Source organism: Podarcis erhardii (assembly GCF_964252035.2).
Source record: "Podarcis erhardii genome assembly, chromosome: 6".
In the NCBI taxonomy this organism is placed as follows: Eukaryota; Metazoa; Chordata; class Lepidosauria; order Squamata; family Lacertidae; genus Podarcis; species Podarcis erhardii.
The window spans coordinates 11758693-11777376 of NC_138510.1; the positions used below are offsets into that span (position 1 = coordinate 11758693).

Consider the following 18684-nt stretch of genomic DNA (forward strand, 5'->3'; position numbering starts at 1 on the left):
CAAAACAAGCATAATCTTAATCACCATGGTGTTGGGTCCAGGTTGCATCATCAAGTCGTATACCGCAACGTGCATTAGGTACTGCTAACAATATTACCAGTTTCTGGAAACTTTACACTTTTTTTATATATATACAGTGACCACTCTGCAATCTTAAGCAACCACACACTCCTGCAGTCCTGTCCACCATGCAAAATGCTGGACCAAACCTTGGGTTTCAAAGCATTTTGTTCCATTTTAACTTCCTTTGTTATTGGAAGCCACAACCAATTGTCCCATGGGGTGTCCACTGAGAGCAGTTTGTCTGGGACCCACCAAAACTTGGAACTGGGCTGTGAAGCCAATTGGATTTGGCTATATGATGAGACAGGGATGCGGGTGGCGCTATGGTCTAAACCACAGAGCCTAGGACTTGCCAATCAGAAGGTCGGCGGTTCGAATCCCCACGACGGGGTGAGCTCCCATTGCTCGGTCCCTGCTCCTGCCAACCTAGCAGTTCGAAAGCACATCAAAGTGCAAGTAGATAAATAGGTACCGCTCTGGCGGGAAGGTAAACGGCGTTTCCGTGTGCTGCTCTGGTTCACCAGAAGCAGATTAGTCATGCTGGCCACATGACCCGGAAGCTGTCTGCAGACAAACACCGGCTCCCTTGGCCAATAAAGCAAGATGAGCATTGCAACCCCACAGTCGGTCATGACTGGACCTAATGGTCAGGGGTCCCTTTACCTTTCCCTATACAGTGGTGCCTCGCAAGACGAAATTAATCCGTTCCGTGAGGCTCTTCGTATAGCGGTTTTTTCGTCTTGCGAAGCAAGCCCATTGACAGCTTAGCGGATTAGCGCTATTAGCGGTTTAGCGGCTTTTAGCGGATAAGCTGATAAGCGGCTTATCAGCGGATCAGCTGATAAGCGGCTTAGGGCTTAGGAAAAGGGGGAAAAAGGGGGAAAAAACCCGCAGGAACTCGCAAGACATTCTTGTTTTGCGAAGCAAGCTAATAGGGAAATTCGTTTTGCGAAGCGCCTCCAAAACAGAAAACCCTTTCGTCTAGCGGGTTTTCCGTCTTGCGAGGCGTTCGTCTTGCGGGGCACCACTGTATGATGAGACTATTGAGGGCAAACGCTGGCTCCCTCGGCCTGAAAGCAAGATGAGCGCCGCAATCCCACAGTCATCTTTGACTGGACTTAACCTTTTACTTTTTTTACCAAGGGAGAGGGAAGGTGGTAAAAAACCTTGGAGGTTTTCCCCTCCCCACCCTCCTTTTCAAATGCTCAGGAGAAAAACAGCCCTTTAGATTTTTTCCAAGCATTTTAAGGCAACACATGAAAAGCACAATTTTTTTTAATACAAGCTGGGATGTGTGTGTGTGTGTGTGTGTGTGTGTGTTTTGTGAGTGGGAGGTTGCTTTTCCACATCACTAATTTTGACTCCGCATTAATAAATCTATATTGTCAAGCAGTTATTTCTCTTAATTGTCCATTAGCTTGAGAGAAAGCACAGCACTGACATGCACGTGATAAAACAGGTATTCTGGACAATTTTTCTTAATTGGCCATTAGCTTAGGAAAAGCTTTTACTGGCAGCCATAGCAACAGCGCACATTTGCTGCATGCAAGGTACACAGAGGTGTCTAAAAAATAAGTTTTAAAAATTAGTCTTAAAAGGCCTACATTCAACAAGGATGGACATATTTGTCAATTTCAGTTTCTACTTTTTCCCAGTCTTGCCTCAGTTCACTCCATCTCTGAATCACTTTGCAATTTATTTATATTTTGCAGATTTTAAGAGACGTCTGCAGAAAATTTGTATGCATTTCCATGCATATTTCTTCTAATAGATGCACATACAATTTTCCCCAACATGTTCATTTCTAAGCTATTTACCCTCATGCAATGCATTTTTTAAACATTGGTTTCTGCTAATCTATGACTTTCTGTGCACACATATCTCTAATATATGTTTTATTTTGAGCCTACTTTGGTTGTGGGGAGCAAATGTTGAAGGATTTCAGTTTGCGAATAGGTTTGCAAACTATAATTTTGGTAGGTTTGCATTAAGATACAAACCAAACTTAATTTCTCCTCTCTCCCCAATCCACCTTCAGAAAAATCCACATGCCAAAAACTTTCTGTGCCTTCAGCCTGACTGACCTGAAACATGATGCATGCAACATTACTCTTTGAAGAACAGAGGATTTTCTCTAAAACGTTACTGAGAAATCCCATGCTATTTGTTGGGAAAGCCAAGATTTCCACGCAGAGAATGCCTTGTTTGATTCATCCTTTGGCTCAATGACAAGAGTTAAGCTCTGCTTTAGCCGGGGGATTTTCAAGATGCACACTTTGATAGCCTCTTCTGTGACAAGATATCAGCAGCTGATGAACCTTAGGACTTAGCCAAGATTTTGCATTGTTTTTCCTCTGTGGCTTAACAGTGTATTACAGATGATGCTATGTTACATATGATGTTGGCGTGCTTTTTTAAGAACAACAACATCCCTCTCCTCTGAATGCATAGATTTGAATACCCTAAGAATTCTCTTAGGATTAGACACTGATATTGGTAGACTTGTGGTTTCGCCTGGTGCCTTTATTGTATATTTGTAGGCACCAAGCGAAAAAGTTCCTCTTCAACCAGGCCTTTGGCTGATTAATATTCTGCAGACCTTTAAATGTGTTTGTGGGAAGGGGGAATTAATGTTCTGCTGTTTTGTTTTACTTATTTGCTTTGTTTTTATCCTGCATTTTATTCTGTGTACTGCCCTGAGATCTTATATAATGAAGGGCAGTATAAAAATCTAAATTATTATTATTATTATTATTATTATTATTATTATTATTATTATTATTATTATCAATGACAAACCTAGACAGCATCTAGATCTAAAATCAGCCCTGAGTGCTCACTGGAAGGACAGATCGTGAAGCTGAGGCTCCAATACTTTGGCCACCTCATGAGAAGAGAAAACTCCCTGGAAAAGACCCTGATGTTGGGAAAGATGGAGGGCACAAGAAGAAGGGGACGACAGAGGATGAGATGGTTGGACAGTGTTCTCGAAGCTACCAGCATGAGTTTGACCAAACTGCGGGAGGCAGTGGAAGACAAGAGTGCCTGGCATGCTCTGGTCCAGGGGGTCACGAAGAGTCGGACACGATTAACGACTAAACAACAACAATTATTATTTTATTTTGCTCATGGTAAGGAACAAGGAGGAAGCCACAGGGCACCAAGTGTAATAAAAGAGTATGACTAAAGCAGTATCTTGAATGATGCTAATGGTATTCTTGGAATATGCACCTGCGTGTAACATTCAGCTGAGAAGCCACTCAAGCATTGGACGTTTCTTGGATATGATTATTTCCATTTATTTATTTAGTACAAGAACTGCAGGGGGAGAACATCTTTGGAGGCCCCTCTCTGGATGCTACATCCAATGACAAGCAACTGGTGGCCACTGGGAAAAGGAACTTTTTGGTGGTGGAGTGATAAAGATAATGTCTCTTTCCCCTCCGTCATGACCCAAAGTGGCTTGCCAAAACAGTATAAATATTAAAGCCAGTTGTAGTAAACAAAACCAATAAAAACTGTGAAATACGTCTATGTAGATAGAATACAGATCCTGCCCTACTAAAAGAGGCCACAACTACCTTTCAAATCAAGGACCAAAATCCCAGGTAAAGAGACATGTTTTTACCTGGCACCTTGAAATAGATAAAGATGGTACTAAGCATGGGGAGAACATTCCACAAGCAGGGTGCCACCACTGAAAAGACCCGTTCTCATGTTGCCGCCTTCTGGACCTCTTGTGGAGGTGGCACATGAAGAAGGGTCTCAGATGACAATTGCAGGGTCTGGGTCAGTTCACGTGGGGAGAGGCGGTCTTTGAGATATCGGGGTGATAAGCCGCAACAGTCTTTATAGGTCAAAATGAGCAATTTGATTTGAGCCCAGAAACTAACTGGTAGCCAGGGTAGTCATGCCAGAATTGGTGTTCTGTGTTTGAACTGCCATGCCCTGGTCAACGATCTGGCTGCTGAATTCTGCACCACCTGCGTGGCTGCTTTTGAACCACTTTCAAAGGCAGCCACCCATATAATGCATTGCAGTAATCCAGCCTAGAAGCTACTAAAGTGTAGACCATGGAAATGAGGCTCTTCCTGTCTGGATAGGGGTTTAACTGGGACAGTAAGCTATGTATCTACTTCTTCAGAGGAAGTGTAACTCCATCCAGAGCAGGCCACATCTAATCCATCCAGTCTAAAAAGACCCACTAACTGTCTTATCTGCATTAAAGGTAAAGGGGTAAAGGGACCTCTGACCATTTGGTCCAGTTGTGGCCGACTCTGGGGTTGCGGCGCTCATCTCGCTTTATTGGCCGAGGGAGCCGGCGTACAGCTTCCGGGTCATGTGGCCAGCATGACTAAGCCGCTTCTGGCGAACCAGAGCAGCACACGGAAACACTGTTTACCTTCCCGCCAGAGCGGTACCTATTTATCTACTTGCACTTTGACGTGCTTTTGAACTGCTAGGTTGGCAGGAGCAGGGACCGAACAACAGGAGCTCACCCCGTCGCGGGGATTCGAACCGCCGACCTTCTGATCAGCAAGCCCAAGAGGCTCAGTGGTTTAACCCACAGCGCCATCTGTGTCCCTTCTTATCTGCATTAAGCTTCCATTAATTGGCTCTCCTCCAGTTCATTACAGAAACAAGACACTGATCTAGACCATTCACCGCAGCACCTGCAGATGCAAAGAAACCTGGGAACTTCAGTTTGTCAATGGTGCTGGGAATTGTAGTTCTGCAAAGGTGAAACTATACCATTTCCAGGTTTCTTGGGAGAAGCCCTGCACTTTAAATGCGCTTCAAATGAATGGCATGCATGCAGCCTAGAACTGAGCCTGAGGGAGAGAAGGACTTTCCTGTTCATTTTGACTGGCGACAGAAAATGATAGGTGTTCTGCTTTTGTTATGCCTTTGTCCAGCATTTCCTTAGTAAAAAGAAAGGTCCTTTATTACCTTTTAAAGGAACACTTGCTGGGCCTTCACTCAACAAACATTGTTTGACTGCAGGCAAATACCATCTGTTGTTTTCCCCCTCATACAGTTAGAGGTTAATGGATACTGAAATGTTAAGTTCCAAACAGCAAGATACATTGAGAACACTGGGCTTGTGATTGATAATTCCACCTCTCTTTTTTTCCTAGGCAGTTGTTTCAAGGATGTTCAAAGAGATGCTGGAACGTTCGTAGCCAAGCAGAGGTGGGCTCAAGTTTCCTTTGACTTCCCTTGCTTGAACCAAATGGTTCTGCTCGAGGCAAAGAGAAGCAGGTATGCAAATGGGCAGACTGTCAAACGCAATAAAATAGCATAGAAAGTAAGTGCTTAGGGAGGAGTCCAACATGGACATTCCATTGAAGCATGGATTTTTGTCGGAGCAATGGAACATTCTCCTCCTTCTTCTCCCCCCCCCCACACCTGTTGGAAAGGTTATTTCAACCCTTTGGAGCAGATTATGGGAGGACATGGGGTTATGCAAGGAACAGAGGAAAGGGAAGAAGTCTCACTGTGCACAGAGAAGAGGGCAATTGATGGCTACTATATGCCTTCTTGAGGGACGCGGGTGGCGCTGTGGGTTAAACCACAGAGCCTAGGACTTGCCGATCAGAAGGTCGGCGGTTCGAATCCCCGCGACGGGGTGAGCTCCCGTTGCTCGGTCCCTGCTCCTGCCAACCTAGCAGTTCAAAAGCACATCAAAGTGCAAGTAGATAAATAAGTACCGCTCTGGCGGGAAGGTAAACGGCATTTCCGTGCGCTGCTCTGGTTCACCAGAAGCGGCTTAGTCATGCTGGCCACGTGACCTGGAAGCTGTACGCCAGCTCCCTCGGCCAGTAAAGCGAGATGAGTGCCGCAACTCCAGAGTCGGTCACAACTGGACCTATTGGTCACGGGTCCCTTTACCTTTATATACCTCCCCAAGTGTCCCATTTTAAGCGAGACATTCCAGATGGACAGAAGCTGCTCTGGTTATCAGTTACTGGAAACCACAGGAGGGGAGAATGCTCTTGTGCTAGGGTCCTGCTCGCCTGTTTCCCACATGCATCTGGTTTGCCACTGTGAGGACAGGATACTGACCTATATGGACCATTGGCCTGATCCAATAGGCTCTTCTTATGTTCTTCTGTTTAAACAGAAATCCTTCCATTGACAGGACTTGTTGGTAGAACACTGTGCTTGGATTCCTGGGCTGTGTTCACACTTACTGCATTTCTAGAGCTCGGTTTTAAATCTGTGTTCACAACACATTATATATTTTTAGGCGTCAGGTGAAAACATTCCTCTTCAACCTGGTCTTTGTCTGATGAATATTCTACAGCCTTTTAAATGTGTCTGTGGGAAGGAGGGGCAGGTTACTGTTTTGCTGTTTTGTTTTTAATTACTTACTTGTTTTTATCCTGTATTTTATTTTGTGAACCACCTGAAATCTTGTAACGAAGGGCAGCATATAAATCTTCATCATCGTCATCGTCGTCATCGTCGTCATCATCATCATCATCATCTCTAGAGTGGATTGGCAGGGGGAATGTTTCATATTTCCACCCCGAGTTAATGCCTTTTGCATACATTTATAGGCACAGAAAGCTCTACAGTGGTACCTCAGGTTAAGTACTTAATTCGTTCCGGAGGTCCGTACTTAACCTGAAACTGTTCTGAACCTGAAGCACCACTTTAGCTAATGGGGCTTCCTGCTGCTGCCACGCCGCTGGAGCCCAATTTCTGTTCTTATCCTGAAGCAAAGTTCTTAACCTGAAGCACTATTTCTGGGTTAGCGGAGTGTGTAACCTGAAGTGTATGTAACCTGAAGCGTATGTAACCTGAGGTACCACTGTATATGGCCAGAGTGTTGGACTAGGAGCTAGGAGACCAGACTTCAAATGCCCACACAGCCAGGAAGCTCACTGGGTGCTCTCGGGCCGCTCATTCACTCTCAGCTTGGCATACATCACAGGGTTGTTGTGAAGATAAAATGGGGAGGGGAAAACTATGTATGCCACCTTATTTGCCTCCTTGGAGGAAAGGTGGGATATAACTGGGGATATAACTGCAACAACCACAGGTAAAGCAAAGGTAAAGGACCCCTGGACGGTTAAGTCTAGTCAAAGGTGACTATGGGGTTACAGCGCTCATCTCGCTTTTCAGGCCAAGGGAGCCGGTGTTTGTCCGCAGACAGCTTTCCATGTCATGTGGCCAGCATGACTAAACCACTTCTGGAACAACGGAACACCGGGACAGAAGCCAGAGTGCACGGAAATGCCGTTTACCTTCCCACCACAGTGGTACCTATTTATCTACTTGCACTGGTGTGCTTTCGAACTGCTAGGTTGGCAAGAGCTGGGACAGAGCAAAGGGGAACCCACTCCATTGTGGGGATTCGAACAGCCGACCTTTCGATCGGCAAGCCCAAGAGGCTCGGTGGTTTAGACCACAGCACTACCCGCATCCACAACAACCACAACAACGTACATGTTGGAATGACTGTGCATAGGTCAGAGAAGGAGTTTCCTGCCCAAAGTTGCTGTCTGAAATGAATCGTAGCCTCTCCTCTGTTGCATTCTTGGCGTACTGGTTCATCAAGACCCTCACATCAGATGCAGCTGAGGCTCAGAAAGTAAATTCATGGAATGAAGAGGGATTGCAATTGACAAATTTGCTGAATACGTTTGCTGAATACGTTTGCAAGAATAACATGGCACGTCTTGTTTCGTTTACCATATTTTCCCAAAGAACGAAATGCTTTAATGAGCAGAGAATTACTGCTCATCCCAGCAGAACTGGAAAGGGGGCTGTACTTCGGGCTTATGTGGGCGCCATCCAGCTTTATTCACCTTGGCAAGGATTGAAACTTCATTCAGGCGGAGCCTCGCTCAAATACTGACAAGCAGCTAATCAACTTCCCATAAAATGGAACTTTCTGTATTCACAATAGAAAGCCGGATGATGGGGGGAGGGAGCCAAAAAAAGATTTGCCCATGAATTTCAAATTAGTTTGACCTATAAAAAAATGGGAAACAGGATGCAGGCAGCTGCAGGGAAGGGAAATTCAAGCACACTGTAAAATGCTCTCTGTGTTTGTGCCTTGCTGTTGTTTATGAATGGGATAACTCGGATTCTCTCAGTTTTGGTTTGCTCATGGTTCTCATTTTTAAAATATTAAGTCTACTTCTCTACATTTCCACATAACTTGGCAAAAAGTGAAATTAAGTCATTAGCAAAGATTCCTTAGCATTTTGGTGTGACTTGCAACTTTTGCAGAGCAATTTCTCCTTCAATAATGCATTTTTATAGCCTCCCCCCATGAATATATACATTTTAATGAACATTTTACCCCAGCATATGAATTTTTGTACATATCACTTCACTGGAGAACTGCACTGCAAAATCTGGAGAAGTCTGATGTTTGAAGAACGGTTGTGCTTCAGTTCTTGGGTTGTTTCACAAAGTGGAAATCAGATAGGTCCACTTCTAAATGCAAATGAATCAGATTTCTCCTCCATCCTTAGTCATAAGAGTTGAACCTCCTCTCTCTCTCTCTTTCTCATGCATACACTGATTTCATTGCACATGAATGGCAAATGGAGGTTCAGAGAGATTGTCCCTTTCAGAAAAGACAGGTCAGTAGGAAGCAGCTGTTTATTTTAATTCTCGCGGTAAGTTGCCGTAGCAACATGGTATAAATGAAGAGAATAAATAAATGTAAAGAATAAATGGATACATAAAATTACTGCATATGTGGAAAGCTCATTGAAGCTTTGGAGAGAGACACCTGGGCTACAGGTAGTTTAACTTCCAGGCAATGCCACAATCAATTCAAGGTTTCTGATGCCTGACAAACAGGAGTCTTCAAAACCAGATCAGAACTGTTCCCCTAGATCTTTCCGGCAACAGAATACCCTGGGGTGATGATTATCACGAGGATCTGAAAAAGCACTGAATGGTGCTCTCTGAAGACATACAATTTTGTCCTAAATGGTACATTAAAGAGAGTAGCACTTTATGGGTCAAACTACACTTGATGTCAGATAGTTCACAGTTCTTGCTCATGCTATTTAACTTCAAGTGAAAAGCTTCATTTTGAAACCTTTAAGATAACGTTTTAGTTTCCTCTTAATTATGTTGCTTTGAATTTATACTGACTTTCTTTTGCAGTATTTTGTTTGGGATTGTTTTATTTGCTGTTTTAATGTAGGATCCTCAAGGATCTCTTTACAGGGAGCTGGCTTCAGGCACCAGACCAGTTGGCAGACCATTACAAAGATGTCTGCAGACATTACATGAATGCTGGCAGCATTAATCATGCTGTGTTGGAATCCCTTGCGAATGACCCCAGTGCCTAGAGACAGGCAGTCAGGTTGTGTATCCACAGCAGTGACCAGAGAAAGAATGACCACTGGAAGGAGCACACTTTCATCTGCCCCACCCAGTGGCGAAGCGTCTTTTCATGTGGAGTTGGGGCATGTGCTGCACACCAGCCCAAGCCCTTGCACCTGCCCCGAGCTACTTTCCCCGAAACCAGAAGCTCTAAAAACAGCAAAACCGTATTTAAAGTTCATGGGCAATTAAAATTCCATAAATGGCTGGGTCAAACCTCAAAGGAAAGAGAAACATATTCAGTAGGCACCTAACATCATGATGCCTAATTTCAGCTGATGACCAATTCCAGAAGGCTGGAGCTGAAACACTAAAAGCATGGTTTCTAGTAGCCCCTATGCATACCACCTCTGGGGCATGTGCAGGGCTGGATTTAAGTTTGATGAGGCCCTGAAGGTAATTGGGCCCTTTATATGTCCACCTGTCCTTTGTCCACAACAAAATGTCACTGTTTTTTTGTGTTGAATATATGATATACGGTAATTTATGGACCTAATAGGTACCTAAAGCCATTTGCACATGCAGAATGTAGGCACCCTATATATAGAAATGAGCAAGCCAGTGATAATTTAGGGAGCAGGCTAGCAGGTGGGGCCCATTACTTACATCATAGGAGCCTACACAACATAGAACACTGTTGCTGTATGTAGGTTTTATTTTATTTGTTTTTTATCTTATATTTTGGAAATGTACATCCAGGTGTGTTTTTTTAAAAAATTTTTTTTGGGGGGGGGCTCCAAGAGAGTGGGGCCCTAAGCTATAGCTTGTTTAGCTTATACATAAATCCAGCCCTGGGCTTGTTCTGCTTTCAACAGTGCTCCATCTGTGGGGTGCAGTTGTTGGACAAAGGTGGTCCCTTAGGTAACTTGGGTTCAGAGCAGCTTATAGTATAATCAAACTGCCTGGTGTTGACCACACAGCGTTTGGCTTACCTCTCTCACCTTTAATTATGTCTGTTTATGCCTCATACATGCAGAAAATAGAATGTTTAAGACTTGGTAGCTGTGAGAGTCACAGTTTTAGTTACACAGTGGAAAGCATACTGGAAATTATTTTATGGGAAGAAGGGGTTAACTAAAGAATTATGCTCCACTGCAGCCCAAGGATTATTCTCCGCTGCCACTTTTTTCAGTGCCTCTGTGCACATGACAGAGTCAGCCAATCATGGAATCCATACCTTACAGAATTAATTACTCAACTTAATTGCTTAATGACTGCTGGCAATTCTTAATTGTAGTTGCTTTCTGAACTCTCTGATGCAGGATAGCTTACCATGAGCATGATCAATCCCTGCAGAATGTTTACGAGTTCTGCGCTACACTAACCATGACAATTTCAACTTGTACTCCAATCAGACTCCGAGCATGTGTCAGCTTCTCAAAATTTAAGTTTGGATACTGATAATTTAACTATTCAAGCTGATTTTTAAAATTATTTTTAAAGATGCTTCATCAGTATTCTTCAATCCACATTCCCAAGTTATCATCACAATAGCCCTTTTGGGGAGATAGGACCCAGTGCTTAAAACAACAACACATGGGGCGGGGTGAAGTGGGGAGAACAAAACAAGCTTTACCCCTCCACTATCATCATTCCCATCACCCTCTACTCATGGAGGCTGCTTTTGTGAAGGAGGAGAATCCATGGAGGTTCCCTGCGCATTTCACAACTCTGGCTTTCCAGGGTTCCAAATTTCCCAGAGAGCCTCTGCACATCCAGGAAGCCCCTTGCTTAACACAGGTGTGCTCCATGAGATGGGAATGATGACAAAGTAAGGCAGGCTAGAACACTTGTCTCCACATGGTCCTAATGCCCAAAGAGGCCTAGTGTCTTCTTGTTCCTGACTCACTAAAGATGGAAATGCAAATGTTAGCCATTCTAAAATGGAGGCACTGCTATTGCATTATAAGCTCCTGTTCAATTATTTCCCTTCTTTGTGTTTTTTTTAATCCATGGGTGAGCAGAGACTATTACTGCATCAAACTGGAATGGTTGGCAAGATCAGACACCAATCCTACCCAGAAAGTGGGAAGCTGTCCAAGGTCTCCAGCCATGGGATGCTTCCTAGGAGCTTTTGTTGACCATTAGATAGCTGCAGTGCCTGCTAGGAAAGGGAAGCCTGACTTGCCCAGCCTTTTCATCTTCTACATGTGGCTTAAGGGAGCTGCCAGGACACTGCCAGGTACTGACGACTGCATGGTCTTCCTCCCTCCCTACAGATGGTTTGTGTGATGGAAGGGTGAGAGGGTCAGGTTCCACGATTGCAGGAAACTTGGGTAAAGTGTTCCTTTGGTGGGGACCCTCCTCTGGCAGTGGACCAAAGCAGAAGAGCCATGGTGGTAGAGCTCTAAGCAGCACTGGCTAATGTTGTGTAGAACCTTTGAGTTTTTGTTTTGGTTTGTTTTTACCATTCAATAGGATTGGAGTTGGGGTTGACGCAAACATGCCTCCAAAATGGGTGGCTAGAAAAGGGAGGTGGGTCAGGTGTTATTTATCTTATGAGGTGACCTGGTCTTTCCTTCTTCCCAGTGAATTCCTTGAGGACATTCACAGTGTCTCTTTTTAAATGGGCTTCCAGCCTGGGAGCGCTTCCTGGAATGACCACATCGCCATGTGATCTTTTGTCCCAGTAGCTCTCCAGGGGGCCTGGGGGAAGGCAGAAAGAAGGCTGCATGAGTGGGCCTCTAGCACTCAAGACACCCCAGTTATATTTCATGTGTCATCCAGGAAATGCATTGGGTTAAGGAGAGTATACATTTTCAGATGTAATTTATGTTATCAAGACTGCGCGTACCTCGGAGGGATTTAACAAACCACTTTTTGCTTCCGAGTGTCATGTGCTTAGCGAGGCAATGGCTAATCAGTATGGAGCAGGTAATGACAGCATTCATTTTAATCTTGGAAAGGACTCGGGAAGTATTGTTTCCTGACAAGGCATGCAAATGATGCACCCTCATTTTGTCCAATTATTTTCTAAAATTTCTTGCAATTACGTTGCAATTTTCTTCCAGAGGACAACTTGACAAAATGTTTGCCGGTGGCTTTTACTTCTTCCTTCATTTGTTTTACACAATATTTGTTTTGGGAGGTTTGTTTTTTTGCTTCCAAAATAGAAAGCCGGGTAGATGCAAGATACACAGCGTGGGTTTCTGTTTTGCTTTGGCTACTGACAGCAAACATATCCATATGTACTCTGCGTCATTCAAACTTCCCTGTGCCATCTTGTAAGTGAACTGGACTATAACTTAAAAGTCTCTGCTTGTAGCCTGTCATTTCCAAGCGCACCATTAGTGATGCTGATGTCATGGAATGATCACAAACTTTCTAACTTGCTGAAGGGGGTAAAGGCCAGTTACAGAGTTTTGACAACTATGCACCTAGTGGGAAGTTTGTTGGGATGAGCCATCAAACAGGGCCAATTAACAAGGGTGAGTAATGCTATGAGTGCCAGCTGGCAAATGCCTCTCTGGGAACTGAAGGAGTTAAGCAAAAGAGGAGCAGCTGACAATGAAAGGCAAGGAACAGAGGAGGCCAAAAGCTTTGGGAGAAACCTCAGGCCTGAGGTTGAGTATGGCACTCCCCAGGCCACATACACCCTCCCCAGCCACACACTCCTCTTCCCAGGCAACACCCCTCACCACTGCACCCACCACTTTGCATCCTTCTTGAGCATTTCCTCCTAACCTGGAACGAGTCCTTGAGCTGCAGTGCAGCCTATAACCAAGGCTAAGCACAATCCACTGAAACAAATGCAGATGGGCGGGGTACAAATAATAAAAATATTATTATTTATTATATTGCTTTCTACTTCAGCCATGCATTCCCTCCTTCTGTTTTTTCCACCATGCTGGCTTTTGAACTCTAAGTGCCTATATGGAGGGACCTGTCTCCAGGGGCGGAGGAAGGGGGATGTGGTGGGGGCAGACCACCCCGGGTGTCTTCGCTGAGGGGGGGGGGTGACATTTGGCAGTCAAGGGCGGGTGATGTGCTGAATGTCCGCACTGGAGTCTTGCTCTGCCCCCATGGGCAGCTCACTCCAATCCTGGCTGCAGGGTGTGTGCACTGCTCCATGCACCCAAGTGGCTATTGTACGCCAGGGAGGGCACCCTCCACACCCCACGCCCCTTAGGAGTGCGCCCACCCTGGGCAGCACAGGCATAGGCTCTTCCACTGCCTGTCCCCTTGTACTGTGTAAAATGTCATGTTCACTGTCGTCACCATATAAAAAACAATTAAACATCAAAAATAAGAGTAGGTGGATAGTAAGCAAGTAAGAAAAAGAGGAGTCCATGATGGGATTTGGTTCTGGAGCATGTAAGGTAATAAAAGAATCCATAATGCCTCTAAGCATGTGCAGAGTGTCTCTCCCCCACCCCATGTAACCACTAGCCTTGGATCAGAGTGCAGAACTTCAGCTGAATGGCTACAGCTTCCCTGGGGTAGCAGAGCATTACAGATTCACTGCAACTGTGCTTTGATAAGTGTTCCTGTTCCTGTACCATTGATCTTGAGACTCTGCTCTGCTTAGGGTGCCTCTGTGTGGAGAAGCTGTATACAAATGCAAAGAATGGTAATAATACAACGGTACTTACAGTTCTGAGCATCTACAAAAATATGGAGCACCACTTGGAATTGCAAACAGCCTATCTCTAAAACACAGCCAGCCATCTCCTGACTCACGACAAAACTACATATTACATTAAACGTCTCGCTGTGCCTTTAAGTGCAGGTCTGTGTGCTGTCACACAAATTGCCAGCCTGATGGATCAGGACCCTGACATGGGGGTAAAGGGGCTTTAACTGCTGGCCCCTTTGCTATGGCCCTGATCTGTATCACAGCAAGGTGTGTGTGGGGAGAGCTAAAGACCCCTCCCTCATCCTCTTTCTAGTGTCTCAATATGGGTCACCTCTCCTGAAGCAGCTATTTGTGTTAAGTTATGGAAGGGGAACCTCAGGCCAGGGGACAAATGTGGCCCTCCATGTCTCGTTATCTGACCCTAAGGACACTCCTAGGTCAAAAAAGCACCCACCACTGGTGCTGCTTTGCATCCTTGTTGAGTTCCCCTCTTCCAGGCTGGCGTGCATCCTTCAACTCTGATTATGCATTTCACTTGCCCATATGGAGGAAACTAGCCCACTGTACAAAGGTAAAATGCACACTCATTGCTGCACCAACTTTTGCCTCTGGCCCTTCCCAGCACTGCCATGTGGCCCTTGGAAGGCCTCCCAGAATAGAACGTGGCCCTTGAGCTGGAAAGAAGTTCCCCATCCCTGTGTTAAAAAACAAAACCCACTTAAAGGCACAGGTATACTGCTAAAGTCGCACTGAGTTTGGCCTTCGGCGTTGGAGAAATGAGCTTCCTCTCTGAAAACGACACCTCAAACAAGCTTTGGGAAATGTGCAGGGTGCCATTGGACTGACAATCAATCATGGGTATCCATTATTCAGCCGTCCCACTCACCCTAACCAGCTGCTGTGGGAAGGGTCCTCTCGAATTTTCTGGCACGTTGATCGGCGGGATGACCCAGTCTCGCTTCTGCCGCCTCAGCCCATGAGAATTCTGCTGATGGCGCCAGGGCAGGAGAGTGTCGCTCGGCTGCTGCAGGAGGTCTGCTGATGTGTTCTTCTTTCCTTTCTGCTGATTTGGAAGGGGGGGGGGAGGAAAACAGGTATTGTTTTGATTTTGCTTAGTTTCATTTACAAAAAAAGGAAGACAAAGCAACAATGCAATGCATGTAAGGAAAAATCAACTCCTCGGGACCACGTTGAGGCTCATTTGGGTTGAGAAATAACTGGGGGTGTGTGGGGGGTGTATTTTTGTTATTACAATGAAGCAAACATTTCTGCATTACAAAAGCGAGCGGCACTCCTATTGACAACTTCATTTTTCCACACGTATGGAGCTGTCATTAGACAATCAAGCCTTCTTCCACGACGGATTGTCTTCATTATGCCAACTGCAGGAAGCTTTATCAGCCCCTTGGAGGATAAAATCTGCAGATTCCTAATAAATATAATAAATCACAGGGACGAAATGAAACAAGCTGAAAACACCCCTGGCGTTACCAGTGGTAGGTCTGGGTCCATTACGCAGTATTAAGCTCCTCGCTAGCCTGGAATTTTAAAGCACTGCTGACTTATTTGCAGTCATCATGGAATGAGATTCAGGCAGTCTGAATGCTGTCTAAAGAGATCCATCATCTGGTGGACACTAGGTAGAAAGGAGGGTCCAAAAGAAGATTGGTACATCTTGGAGCTCTGCTTCAAACTATATTTACTTCCACACAGATCTCTCCAAATGATGACTGTAAAAACTGTGATTGGCATGATTATGTGTGTGGTCTTTCGTCAGTGGTTCTGGTCCTTAAAATGGGAACCCCATGTATTTAATTTGGCACCTAGCCTACTAAGCACCATGGGACCATGTGTGCCAAGGGCTCAGCACCCTCTTGAAGTGGAGAAATGAATGTAAATGTGCAACATTAGCCCTTGTGATTGGCAGTATATTATTATTATTATTATTATTATTATTATTATTATTATTATTGACATGACTTTGGCTTATGAACCAGATGCAGCTAAATACCAAATCAAAGAGTGCCAGGCCTCCCAGAACTATGCAGGCAAAATCAGGGGTGGAATGTCAAGCAGAGAAAAAGGTGAGGTAGGCAGCCTCTGCAAAGAGCAATGCTTTAATTGTGCACTCCTTTTACCAGCAGGGGAACACATACACACAGTCAAACTGTGTAGGATTGAATCCGACACTCACCAGCTAGTGAGTAGAGGATTCAGTCCTGCTAACTGCAGGGTGCTTCACAAGGAGCACCCGGCAGGATTGTATGGAAGGCTCAGTTCTTCTGACTGAAGGGTGCTTGCAACTTGGCAAGCATGTTCCCCACAGGGAAGGCACTTGTGAAGCACCACCCAGCAGAACTGCACTCTCTGCTCACCAGCTCAACCCCAATTAAATTTTCCCACTCCCCATTGATACAGGGCCACATCTAGGTCAAAGGAAGGTTCTGGAATGACCTGATCAACAGGACAGTGGCTTCTGTCTGCTTGTCCTGTTCTGGTATCACAGAGAAGTCCACAGGGGAAGAGAGCAAGGGATGTTGCCTGCTTCAGGACCAAGGAGAGCTCCTAGTGTGTGACTTGCTCCATAAGCATTGGAAATGAATTGAGGCCTTATGAGCGTCTGACTCCTGTTCATATCTTCTAGGCTCCTCCTCATTTTAGAGAACAAGGGTGCCTTAAGGGGCAGGCCAAAGTTCAGGCAAAAGCCCCCCAGTCTTCATGAATTCCCCCCTCCCCCATGAACTCAAAATCTCTCCACTACCCAGTCATGCCCTTCTCAGTTTATGTTTGGGGGAAACAAAATGCAGATTTAGATGGTGTTCGTGTTTTCTTCTAGACTATGTTACTTTGCATTTGCCATACTGATTTAAGCAAAAGCCTGTGGCCATACAACCCATATGGCTTAACTGGGCTTCTTTCTTTAAGGAGATTCAAGGCTTCAAGCTCACTTGAGAACTGGGATGGGGAAGAGGGGCATTGGCTCTGAAGCCCCGGGAAACCAAATCAGAATCATTCCTCCATTTCTGAGCTTGCCCTGAGCTGTTTCTTGGTGCTGATAATGCCAAGGTTGCAGATTCGATCCCCGTATGGGACAGCTGCATATTTCTGCATTGAAGGGGGTTGGACTAGATGATCCTGAGGGTCCCTCCCAACTCCACAATTCTATGATTCTATGAAAGGATGTTATCATGGTTCCCACATCAAATATAAGGATTGAGTCCAAGTGAAAATCATTTGTTGAATATCACCCAGGGGTGTTACAGCTGTACTTTCAATACAAATCTCATATTTATAAACCAAATGTGCTAGTTATCAGACCACAACTTCTGTAAGGGGAAGAACTACAGGCTAAAAAATCAAGCATGTGTCTTACTGGCAGAAGGTTCCAGGTTCACTACCTGATATCTCCAGGTAAAACTATCACATAGCACTGGGATGGGGAAACTGCAGTCCCTGGCTGTTATCATATTCCAGCTCCCATCACTTCCAAACAGCATGGACAGTGGTCAGGGATGATGGGAGTTACACATGGGGGGGGGGGTTTCTCATGTCTGATGTAGCAGATGATGTGAAAGACCTGTCTGAGAGTTTGAGGAGTCTAAGTCAGGACTAACAATGTTGGGTTTGATGGGCAGTTAAGTCTGAATTGGTATCAGGCAGTTTCCTACCACTGCCCTCCTAGTAATATGGCAACAGATTTACAACACAGGTGCTAAATGCTTTCCAAATCTTAAGAGTACAAAGTCTTGCTTGTCTGTGCTTATCTCCTTCCTCTTACATTTTGAGCTTTTCTAGCACCCATTCTTAATCTTCTTCTTGAATATACTCATTAATAAGTGGGACCAGGAAATGTAAAAAGGCACCCAGGAGCTCGACATGCATTTATGCATCCACGAGACCTAAACAATCCACATTTGCTCCATGGAACGGACCCCTTTTAAAAATCAGTTTGCAATTCCCAGCTGGGGGATCTTGAGAGAGCAGAAGCTTAGGTCAGTTTTGATAATTGGCATGCAAGAGTGAGAGACAAATTACGAAGGGACGGTAAAATAATTTGTGCTCTAGCAAGTTTACACCAGGGAATGTATGTGGGCTAAAGAGAGACTTGAGAATTAACATGACTCCCAAAGCCCTCTGGATGCAGAAATAATTAGTATCGGCTCAGCAAGACCATCCTGGTCCTTTCATTCTTTCAGAAATATTTGATGGCTAGTGAGTGGAACATAACTCTTTGTCACTTGTAATGAGGTTTTCTGACATTAGCATAGATTGCCAACCAGACTTTGAGGTTGGCTGTGTGCACTGAAGCTAAGGGGCCAATTTGGGCATTTTCAAAAGGGTCTCCCCTCCTCGTCCACTGGCTTGGTCCTCTCCATCACTATACAAAGAGGAAAAAAGTGTGATATCACACTGTTTTCCATCATGCTTCCAGTTTTCAGCTCCAAGTAGGGAGGGGAGAACTTAGTGGGATGCTAGAAGCCTATTGTGCTTTTTCTAAAAATGAAATAAATAGAACTAAATAATTTCCTTGCAAGGGGAGCTGGCTTACTTATATGTATTGATCAGATGTTTCTCATTGCTGAGATATATTGGGCTGGAAATGCACCACAGGACCCAAAGGGAAATTTCCTTCAACTATGCTCTTTCCAAGCCCAAAGGACATTGGGATGTGCTGCTTGCAAGAT

The 18684-nt window shown here is 44.9% G+C and overlaps 1 protein-coding gene across 8 annotated transcripts in view; it reads right to left on the reverse strand.

The window, feature by feature from the left end:
• CDH4 (cadherin 4) overlaps window positions 1-18684 on the reverse strand; it is an 812930-nt gene that overhangs the window by 290520 nt on the left and 503726 nt on the right. For 5 of the 8 annotated variants that reach the window (XM_081867610.1, XM_081867615.1, XM_081867613.1 and 2 more), the window contains one exon: window positions 14886-15062. In XM_081867610.1, coding sequence (XP_081723736.1) covers window positions 14886-15062 — 177 coding nt within the window. The remainder of the gene's footprint in view (window positions 1-14885; window positions 15063-18684) is intronic. The other 3 variants (XM_081867611.1, XM_081867616.1, XM_081867614.1) reach the window with 1 other exon arrangement.